General features: G+C 31.3%; 2 protein-coding genes across 3 annotated transcripts in view; one reads left to right on the forward strand and one right to left on the reverse strand.

Annotated features, from left to right (window-relative positions):
* The window catches only part of LOC117180027 (COP9 signalosome complex subunit 4), a 22096-nt gene extending 13666 nt beyond the window's left edge, over positions 1 to 8430 (forward strand). Inside the window, exon 8 of the mRNA XM_033372309.1 lies at positions 7963 to 8430. Coding sequence (XP_033228200.1) covers positions 7963 to 8096 — 134 coding nt within the window. The 3' untranslated portion in view covers positions 8097 to 8430. The remainder of the gene's footprint in view (positions 1 to 7962) is intronic.
* Positions 8431 to 11538, reverse strand: part of LOC117180029 (voltage-dependent anion-selective channel-like) — a 14977-nt gene continuing 11869 nt past the window's right edge. For both annotated transcript variants that reach the window (XM_033372311.1, XM_033372312.1), the window contains exon 6: positions 8431 to 9475. In XM_033372311.1, the coding sequence (XP_033228202.1) occupies positions 9384 to 9475 (92 nt within the window). In that variant the 3' untranslated portion in view covers positions 8431 to 9383. The remainder of the gene's footprint in view (positions 9476 to 11538) is intronic.

The raw sequence follows: 11538 nt of genomic DNA on the forward strand, positions 1-11538 counted from the left end.
TCATTATTCTAGAATTTTTTAATTCGGTATTTTCAGGTTTCAGCATTTTGTTATTTCGGGAAGTTTACAGTGTCGAAAATATTACAAAAATTTAAAAAGATTGATAAAATTGTAAAAAAGCTTGAAGATTCAAAATCTTCATCTTTTGAGGCATTTAAAACTCCTGAAAAACTTAAATAATAATTTGAATTATATATATATATATATCCAGTCAGCTGTATCAATTATAATGATTTAAAGTTTATTTTAAAATATATTTTATGGAATATGATATTTTTTATGAATGTGCCAGTGAAATTATGTTCGTATAATTTTGTTTGCCAATGCGAAACGTAATCTGGTTTGGAACTGTCGTCTTAGACGAATAGTCTAGAAAAGTCCGTAGAAATTGCAGACCACAAAAATAAAAATAAAAACTAAATAATATTAAAGAACTATATATAGACAATATATAGAATGACAATTATAATTAATAATTTTAGAATTAGTGGAAAATATATGAAACCGTAATATAAATTACTCATCGATTTTGATTTGTGTTATTTATTAAAACAACCGAGTTTTGCAAAGTTATAAATGTAAAAATGTTTTAATTGGCAATTTACTTTCAATCCAAATGGTTCTTGTCGAAGCTAAGTTTACCATCAGTGCGCCTCGAAGGTGTGCCGAGAGTTGCTTACAGCGCTCCAAGTGGCTCTTGGCAAACTATATCGATGGGTGCTTTCTACGGGGAGCGGTGGGTAGAGGGGAAGTGACTTTCGCCGGACGCGCCGTCTATATTTATGGCGGGCAACTAAGCCCGCACCGCATCTACGTTTATAATATCTTTGGTTTGGTTACAAATTAATTTCTCTAACTGGAAATTCCGATCGCGAAAGAACTCTTTTTGTCAAGTGGTGTATTTTTGGCTTTGGTGAAGGAAATAAGGGTGAGTGGATGTAGAAAAGGCAGAAAGTGCGGAGATCGAGTATAAAGGAAGAAGGGTGAGTGAAGGCAAAGGTGTGAAGGGTGAAAGTGAGTGGTTTGAAGTGAAAATTTGGAGCGTGTGAAGTTTTTGAGGTTAGGAGTGAAAAAATAGTTGCTGGGTCAGGGGGGCAAGAGGTAGGAAATAAAGGCGGGAAACGTCACGGAGCTTTGAGTAAGGTAGGATGCCGACGACGCGAAGTCCACAAACTGGCGCCAGAGGGCAACAGTTACGGGACGATCGCACAGAGCAGAAAATCGTAGTGGCTGCAACAGCTGACGTTGCTGAAAGCATTGAAAGTGGGGGATGAGTGACGTTGATCGCAGTGACAGCAGCGGTGATGAAAGTGCCAAGAAGTCGACCCGCGTGGGGAGGGTAGCGGACTCAGGTACGGGCAAGCAACGAGAAAGGCCCTCAAATTTACAGCGCCTAAACAAGCTAGGCAACGCGGGTTCGAACAGAAGTCTGTACGAATGGCAAAAAAAGGCAAGCGCGACTAGCAGTGAAGGGGAGGAGAAAAGGAAAAGAGTGGCTGGGGAAGATGAGGTAGAAAGGTACCAGGAGAACAAAAGAGTTAGAATTAAAAGGAAAACACCAGAGAGAGGGATGGGGGGATGTTTGAAAAATTGGAAGCTCTCATTAAAGAGTTTAGAGAAGAAACAAGAAAGAGATTGGATGACATGAATAGGGATATGAATAGGGATATGAATAGGCAGGGAAACGATTAAGAGGGAAAGTGAAAAAGGTCAGAGAAAAATGGGAAGAATGGGAAAAACGTTGAGAGCAGGAGAAAGACAAGGTTTGGGGTAAGCATATGGGGGGAAAAACAGAAATTGAGGAAATAGTTCAAGGGAATGAAAAGAACGTCCGAAGTGAGAATGAAAGATGGAAGAAAAGACTCAGTGAGATCGAAAGAAGATTAGAAGGGAAAGAAAGGGCAAAGAGGAAAAATAACATAGTAGTCAAGAGATTAAAAGTGGAGAGTGAAACAGGAGAAGTGGAAATAACAAATCTTTTTCGAGATATTAGAGTGCAGGTAAGGGTAGAAGGAGTCAAGAGAATAGGAGGGACAAAGGAAGGAAAAGAAGGAATGTTTCTGGTCAAAGTGGGGAGTGAGGAGGAGAAAAAGAAAATTAAGGAGGGAAAAAAATTATTGAGAGAAAGAAGGGAAAGAATTGAAGATCTGACATGGAGGGAGAGGAAAAGGAGATGGCAAATAGAGCAGAGTGCTTGGGAAGAGAGGGGGAAGGGAGACGAAAAACAGTCTAGAAATAAATCAGAGGGGTTTCCAAACGGCAAAGGGGAAACAAAGTTAAGAGAAAAGAAGAGGAAGGGGAAGAGAGAAACGTGAAAATAGCTTTCTGGAATGTGTCAGGTTTGAAGAACAAGAATAAAGGATTTTGAGAGGAGTTCGAAAAGTGGGATGTGATTATGATGAGTGAAACTTGGGCAGATGAGAAGGACTGGAAGGGAATAAAAAAGCTGTTACCGAAAGGTTATGTGTGGACAATGCAAGAAGCAAGAAAAGAACACGTTAAAGGGAGAGGGATGGGCAGCATGGTGTCAGAGGTGAAAAAGAATTGGCAGTAAAAGGGATAAAAGATGGGAACATAGAGGAAAAGGATGGAACAATGATAAGAAAAATTATAATTGGGAAAGTAGAAATAGCAGTGGTGTGTGTATTCAGAAGAAGAGGGAAAGAGGAAGGCTGGAGAGTAATAAGGAAGTGGATGGAGGAAAAGAAGGAAGAATTGGTTTTAATAGGAGGGGGCTTAAATGCATGAACTGGCGAACAAGGGGGAGGGTTATGGGATGAAGAAAAGGAGGCATTTATAAGGAACTCCAAACATAGAGAGACGCACAGGGAGGGGAGAAAGTTACTAGACATGATAGGAGAAACAGGATGGTTTATATGCAATGGCAATATGAAAGGAGATGAGGAAGGGGAAATCACATTCATAGGAAAGGGAGCAACAGTAATAGACTACATCTTGGCTGAAGAAAGAATGCGGCATATGATAAGGAGTATGAAGGTAGGGAATGAGATAGGGTCCGAGCACTTCCCGGTCATAGTTACACTAAGAAGAGGCGTCAGTAAGCGCGGCAGAGGGAGAAAGGAAAAAGGGTGCGTAAGGATCGTAGGTGGCGGCTCTCCCCACTCATGGAATTCTCTCCCCTCCCGTGGATTCAACCCCGCTCGCCCAAGTTAGGATGGCATGCCTAGTCTCGTGTTTCCTATGTCCATGATCTGAGTTGATCTATCTAACAAGTTGCTATTTTTTCACAAAAGGAAGGTGGCGGCGCTAGGGGCTTTTTCCAACTCCAAACTTTTCCGTCGCTTCGTCTGCTACAAGGCAGCCACGGGAAACTTAAAAGTACCACTTTTCCTTTAAAGATTATTACTCCAAAGGATCCAACCGATGTCGGCTCATATATTTTCTTCCTTCAACCAAAATTTCGATATACTAACTTATTTAGTTTAAGAAAAAAGAGGCGGACAAAATTAACATTAAAAGGTCAAATTTTGATTGCATCACAGACTACCATTTACTCTTAAGAAAAAGCACAAATAATTAAAAACTTGATACTGTTTGCAAATAAACAAAAAAATAGATGAAAAGATAAGTCTAACTATTACTAATTATTAAAAATAAGAAAAGGTCATGAAAATATGTAGTTTAATATGAATAAAATTTAATTTTTAGATACATTTTAAAAGCAGTTCGAACTTCATATTTTTGTGATTTATTTTGCTCATATTATTGATTTTATTATTTGTTAAAGTTGAAAAAATTATTGATGTAGCTAATGAAAAAATTAATAATATTAAAGACCTCAATGACAAAAATATTTAAAACATGTACATGATCAGAAGAATTAATAAAAAAAAAACGTATATTGTATATTGTGGGAATAATTTGGTAAAAAGTCAATGAAAAGAATAATAAATGAGAAAGTGGATTTAATGTCATTTAATATAATGTATATATTTATTTAAATTGAATCGAATATCATATATACATTTATACAGTGCAATCATTTATTTGTTGCTCAATCTTGAAAGCTTTTTTCTCACTGCATTCAACCCCCATAAATTTTATTTAAAAATTTTGATTTAAAGGAGATTTTGAATTAAATAGTTAATTATATTATTGCAAACCTCATTTCTAAAATGAATAGACTATAAACTATTAAACTCTATAAACAAACGTACCGTACTCATGACGGATAGTAGGAGGAAATTCGCTTTTTTCGTTCAGCTTGACGCTCTGAACTTTTGTTTTCTCTATTTGTTTATTAATAATTTTTCTACTCAAAGCATGAAAAAACTGAAATTGTGTACATAACAATTTTTTACGCTTTGATAACTGATCAAGAAAACTTTATATTGTCTTAAATTAATGTTTAGGGAATCATAAAATACCAATAATTTGTTTATCATTCCATTTATTTATTGCAAACAAATTTGATAAACAAATTAACAAATAGTCTTATTATCGGTAAAATTTTTTGGCGCTAAAAGTGCTTCACATTAATGTAGGAATGACATTTAATAACAAGAATAATTTAAAAGCTTATAATAACTATAGTTATAAACAATTCTTGTGGCAAAATATTATAATTTAAGATTTTTCAAATTGTTATTGCCTTCAAGCGCCAGGAAGAATTCAAGTATTCCCTAAAAGAATAAATATTTAATAATATTTGATAAAATATAACAATTTAAATTTTTGTAATTACATTAGATAATGAAATCCAAAATTTTTCTCCTTTCGCATAGAATTTTTTTTTACACTGGAAGTATTTTAAGCTGTTGGGCGAATAACTGCTAGTCACCAAAATATTTCAGAAGTTAACAATAACCATTGTTATAAATAATTCTCGTGACAAAATATTCAAATGTAAGGTTTTATCAAAATTTTTATTTTCTTTAATCACTACAATGGCTACGGATATTCCTAAACAATGTATCTTTGATCGTATTTAGTGGAATATAACAACAAACAATTTACATAAAAAATGTCCCAATGTTGGCAGTTTCACTTGGAACAAGTGGGATTTTCAATCGTAAAAGATTGAAAATGAATCATAACACTGCATGCTAAGATTCACTCAATACAAAATCTTTTGACAATAACCCACCGACTTGGCCATCAAAGAGAATTTAAATTTTATAAAACATTAAGTTTAAATATGTTGTCAAAAGAATTGCTAATAACAGTGGTTATTGTTAACTCTTCTAATATTTTTGTGACTAGCAGTCATTCGTCCAATAGCTTAAAACATTTCCAGTGCAAAAAAATTGTCTATGCGAAAAGGCAAACATTTTAAATTTGTTTATCTAATTTGTTTACAAAAATTTAAATTGTTATATTTTATCAAATATTATTAAATATTTATTATTTTAAGGCCATGTGATGAGTATAACAGCTGATCAAGTCAGCCCTAAGATCAATATTTTTTCAATATTTTTTTTTTAAATAACGCGGACATTTTTTTCGGGAAATGTTAATAAATATTAAAGGATCGTTTGTGGTCTTGCAAAGAGTCGGAGGAAGAAAAAAGTTTATTTATGCAAATAATGATTTTCGACGGATACATTTAGGTTTTAGAGCAGAAGTTTGACTAAAAGACAAACTTCTGCTGTAAAACCTAAATTTTCTTTCTCTGACGGTAATCATGCAATCTTCTTTACCTACAGACACCTAGAAGTTCGAAGTTGTCTACTCGCTGCGCTAGTGCGAGTACCTCATGACTAGCCCATTCGCAACATTGCAAATTGCTTGCAGGGTTTGACGACGGCACGGTCGGTATCTCCAAAATAGTTATAAAAAAAAACTTTTTTCACTATTCTAATTATTTAGGACCAGAGACAGATTCTTGCATGCCTTCTATTTATCGTGCCAAACTTTTAACGCGATATCTCATGCCGTGTGGACGTAAGTTGGGAAAGAAAACTTCCACTGGTATTTTCTTCAAAAAAATTTTTTCTCAAAATTTCCACCGGAACAAAGCAGAGACATGGACTTTATTACCTCCTCTTTCATTTCCCAGACTTTCAAAGCGATACCTCATTTCGTTTAGACGTAAGTTGGGAAAGAAAAATTGAAGACCAGGTTTGGTCACGTGACCCTCTCGTCACATGGCCTTAAGGAATACCTGAAGTCGTTCTGGCCATTGAAGGAAATTATAATTTGAAGAATCTCAAATTCTAATATTTTGATACAAAAATTGTTTATCACAGTGGTTATTATAAACTTTTAAATTATTTTGGTTATTAAATGTCATTCCTACATTAATGGGAAGCACTTTTAGCAAAAAAAAATTTTTCACTGATAATAAGACTTTGTTCATACTTTGACTGAAAAAATTATTAATAAAAAAATAGAGAAGACAACATTTCGGAGAGTCAAGATCTATAGAATTTAATGATCTTTAATTTAAAACAGAAAAAATCAAAATAGCAAGAAAACTGAAGGCTCTGGAGATGTTTGAATGGAAAAAGTGCATTTCCTCCAACTGTGCGTCTTGAGTACAGTACGTTTTTTTATAGATTTTAATAGTTTATAGTCTGTTTATTTTAGAAATAAGGTTTGAAATGATATAATTAACTATTTAATTCAAAAGCACCTTTATATTAAAAATTTTTAATAAAATTATTAGAGGCTGAATGCAGCGAGAAAAAAGCTTTCAAGATTAAACAACAAATAAATTATTGAACTGTATAAATGTATCTATGAAGTTTGGTTCAATTTAAATAAATATATACATATATTAAATAATATTAAATCCATTTTCTCATTTATCATTCGTGTTATTGACTTGTTACCAAATGATTCCCTCAAATTATTTGATTTATAACTTGATTCCCTCAAACATTTTAATTACAATTAACACTACTTTTTAACAATGTTTCCTTCAAAACTTGAAATTATTAAGATTTTAAAGGTACAAAGATTCTTTACTTTGCAACTTAAGTTGTAGTCTTACATATTCTAATTATTATTATATTTATATTGGATATAAGTAATATATTTTTTATTAATTCTTTTGGTCATGTATATGTTTAAAATATTTTTGTCATTGAGGTCTTAAATATTATTAATTTTTTCATTAGCTACATTAATAATTTCAACAATAAATAATTTTGTTTAACTAGAGCAAATAATAAAATCAAAAATATCAGCAAAATAAATCATAGAAATATGAAGTTCGAACTGCTTTAAAAATGTATCCCAAAATTAAATTTTATTCATATTAAACTAAATATCTTTATGCCTTTTTCTTTTTTGAAATAATTAGTAATAGTTACTCTTATTTTTTAATATATTATTTATTGTTTATTTGCAAACAGCATCAAGTTTTTTTATTATTTTTGCCTTTTCTTAATGCAATTCAATGAAAAAGACAAACCTACTTTTTGTAGTGCCATCTGTTGGCTTAGTTTGACCGACATTTCCCCTCCGGATCGTAAGAAAACTACTGCTACTACTACATACACATACACGGTCGAGGCAGGGGGCTGGTTCAAGCTAAGAAACTTTAGGTTCGAATCAATAAAAAAAAAACATTTTTTTGTACATGTTCCAAAAATTCTAAATAAGGCAATTTTTTTTTAATAAAACAGTTCTTTATTTATTTATAAAATGTTGCACGTATAAAAAATGTGTATTTAGCTCGCTCTATTTTTTTCTCAGACTTTTTATATCACTGTTAATAGATTTCAAACGATCTAAGTATATCCAATTTTTTAAAATAAATTTTCTAATGGCAGAAATAATTGAAAATTATTTAAAAATATAAAGTTTCTTACAAAAATATTGTTCTGTTCGACATGTAAAAATAAAGGTTTAATATTTTCCCCTTCTTCGTGCGAAAATTACCCTATTTCTTCTTTTTTGAGCTCCTTTTGCACTGTGATCACTGCACTATTTAAAAGATTGCGAAACAGTTTAACAGTCGAGTTGCTTTAATTTACCAAATTATTTCCGTTTCAGCTCGTGAGACTTTGCCAACCTGGGACAAACACATTCAGTCTCTCTGCTACCAAGTGAACCAGATCATCGAGAAAATTGCTCAAACCGAACCTGAGTGGATCGCAAAAGCTATGGAAGATCAAATGGTGCACTAACTGCCGCAAAAACTTAGGATAATCCTTGAAATAGTTCAGATCTTTCAGACCTAAGATCTCAAGGTCAACTTCCTCATTTTTTTCATAATAAAATGATGATCCAAGTCTGAGGAATGTAAAATTACGTTCTACTCTGCAAAAATGTGCAGCCTCAAAAAATGTTACATTTAAAATACTATTAAAAAAAAAGAAGAGGGAAACCTCGTTTATTTAAAACAAAAGAGGCTTATTATTGAGTAATAAAGCTAATTAAACGACCACTCGTCTTCAGATGAACGGAGTGAACGCGGAAGTGTAATTTTTTCTTTGTAAATAAATCACTACCACGATAAACTTAACAATTGTGTCTAACTTTATTTTCCAGCAACTATCCAAAGGCATTCATTCGATATAAACTACAAAGATCGTTGTTTGCTAGGAATTCAAATAAAACTGAATCGAGTTCGATACTTAATTGAAGCAGTGTAAGAACAAACATTTCTCATTTGTATCTATGGAATAGTGTGGGAACAATAATTATACATACGCAGAATATGTGTCCTTATGAATAACGGAGACGTAGAAGAATATTTCGCTTTAATTAAAATGAGAAATTGCGAGAGGAAAAACAATTCAAAGATAAAGATTCGCTAAATCGTCACACAATCTCGTAGTTTACACCTATTTACAGAACTACATGGAAAATCGTGTTCGGTGAACTCGACAGTTTGGAATTATACATTACACGTTGAACATTGAATCTTAAGTTATATTTTGCACACTCTAAAGTTTAAAATTGTTTTGTTTTTTTTCGTCTTTAGTCATCACTTTTTAAGAACAAGTCATTTTTAATTAATATTAATTACAATTCTAAGAAAGCACGATTTACATGAGCATCTGTAAAATCCGTTGAAATACTTTTTTTTTGTCATTTCGATATTTATATTTCTTTTGCACAGATCTAATTTTGTAATTGTTTGCTTGAAATTTGGTGTTTATTTCACATTAGTCGACAAGGGAAAAGGATTCAATATTGTAAGTATATTCAATAGTCGACATTCATTCGCAACGAGAAACACTTAACTACGTTTCGATATCTTTCTGCAATCTACAAACTCTATCAAGTCAATTGAGCTGAAATCAATGCGTGAAATCCATGTGCCCTTATTAAGGGAAAGTCTATCTACATTACGTTACAGGCAATATTCTCTGTCTGAAGCATGTAATCTTCTGTGAAGCTGTCTTTGCGACACAAGTGTTATGAAATAGTTATCGGAGGGGTAGAGTTCACTTAGCTTTTTTTTTAATTTAGGCATTGAGGTCCAATGCAAATCCGATCTTGTGACCGCCGGATCCAAAGTTCTTGCCATCGATGTTCGTTGAGAGTGTCAGTGTGACTCCTGAAAACAAACAACGAATATTTCTTTTATATAGGTGACTAAGGTAAACCGACCATTACTGGGACAACGTAACAAGTATGTCCAATACTGGGACAATAATAAATATCGTTGAGTATCTTTTATATTCCAACATAACTCATAAAAGTAAAAATTATCTAGCATTTTTGACGTTTTTTAAAATTTGTTACCACTGTTTATTTTTGTCCTGACAAGTTATACATTTAGTAAAAAATAATCAAAAATATTCCTCAAAATGTGTGACTGGACTGCTACAAAATTCGCCATTTTTTGTATTTCAAAATTTTCCTCATAACTTTTACAGCATTATTTTATTAAAATTTCCTACACTAAAAGAAACAGTAATGTTTTTGCACATTTTTAATACGTTTAAGAATAAAATTCATAACTTTATTAGCGATTATATTCGATAACTCATGAATATTTTAATGTTCCGCATTTGGACAAATTTTTGGCGCAGTTGCCTAAACTGGGACGAGCTGTCACTGACTGTCTCAGTTTCGGAAACTTGAACATGAGTTGCGAAATTGCGTTTACATTAATGAGACGCTCACTTTCGCCGTGTTTTTAATTAAATGTCGTAGTATTATGTTAGTGATATATTAAAAATATTATTTATGAAACACAACCTTGCCGTTCAATTCATTATTTATTCTAAACAAGTTGTTGAAAGTAGTTTATTGAAACCTCAATGTTTTCCAAGTGCTTAGGTAAGTAATGTAATATAGCATATCATAAATTTAATTTTCCAATCAAAATTAGTAAGTATGCATTAAAATTTAATATTACAGAATTATAGATTTATATAAAATATTAATAAGATTAATATTATCGATTTACTTTTTAAAATAAATTAAGTGAATTAACTTTACTGTTGAAAATTTGTATTTTCAAATTAAAAATATAACTGTATTGAAGAAAACTCATCTTTTTTACTTGAAAATTCAAGAGTTTGGTTAAAAAAATGTTATTTCTTGAATGAAAAATGTTTGATTGGAAATTATTTTGTTATTTAATTCGACTGCTTTTAATATGTAAGTAAAATCTTTTTTGGTTAAAATATCAACTATTATATTTTTTGATAAATTTTAACTTTTTTGACCAACCTAATACTTCAATTTTCTAAAAAATTCTTAAATTTTTAAATAAAAGACAAATTTTCTACCAAAAAAGATTAATTCTCATCAAAAAATATAATAGTTGATATTTCAAACAAAAATTTTTTTAATTATAAATTAAACATGACATGATTTTTCAACCAAAAAAAATTTGTATTAAAAAAAGAAAAATATTTCAACCAAATTGTTCAATTTTTTATCATAATAATATCATTTTCAACAAAACAGTTGCATTTTTCTCAAAAAAAAAAAAATGTAATTTATAATTAAAATGATAAATTGTCGAACCAAAAAGACGAGTTTTCAACAAAATAGTTGAAATATTAATCAAAACAGATTTTTCAGTCAATAGCATTTTCAACCAAATAATAAAATTTGTAACCAAAAAATAATTTAAATGGTTTCAATACTTTTTTAAATTTGTGTATTAACTTGAATTAAGATTAATTCTAATTCAAAATTTACTAACAAACAGTTTAATTTGGAAGTAAATCAATACTCTTATCTATAATATTAAATTTTAGTGCATACTTCCTAATTTTATTAAAAAATGTAATTGATTATTTATTATTAAATTACTTACATAGACAGTTGAAAAAAATTGAGGTTAAAATGATAGGTTTTAATAAACTACTTTAAACTAATGTTTCAGAAAAAATAATTAAACGGTAATTACAATCCATTCTTGCTTTTTCATGTATTCTGTAATGAATTATAAGTAAATTAGGCGATTTTACTTTGATAAACTCCATTGGATTTTCCTTGCCCCAGTATTGGCTTCTTTGGTGTCCCACTTAAGAGGGCTGGAGACATGAGTTTTTGTAAGATCACACAGGCCAACAATTCTCAGAACCAGAGACCAGACCTACTATACCCGAAGGTTTTTGCTGCGCTGAATCCGAATCTGACCTCAGAAAAATTCCATCA

The sequence above is a fragment of the Belonocnema kinseyi genome, chromosome 9, assembly GCF_010883055.1.
Source record: "Belonocnema kinseyi isolate 2016_QV_RU_SX_M_011 chromosome 9, B_treatae_v1, whole genome shotgun sequence".
Taxonomy (NCBI): domain Eukaryota; kingdom Metazoa; phylum Arthropoda; class Insecta; order Hymenoptera; family Cynipidae; genus Belonocnema; species Belonocnema kinseyi.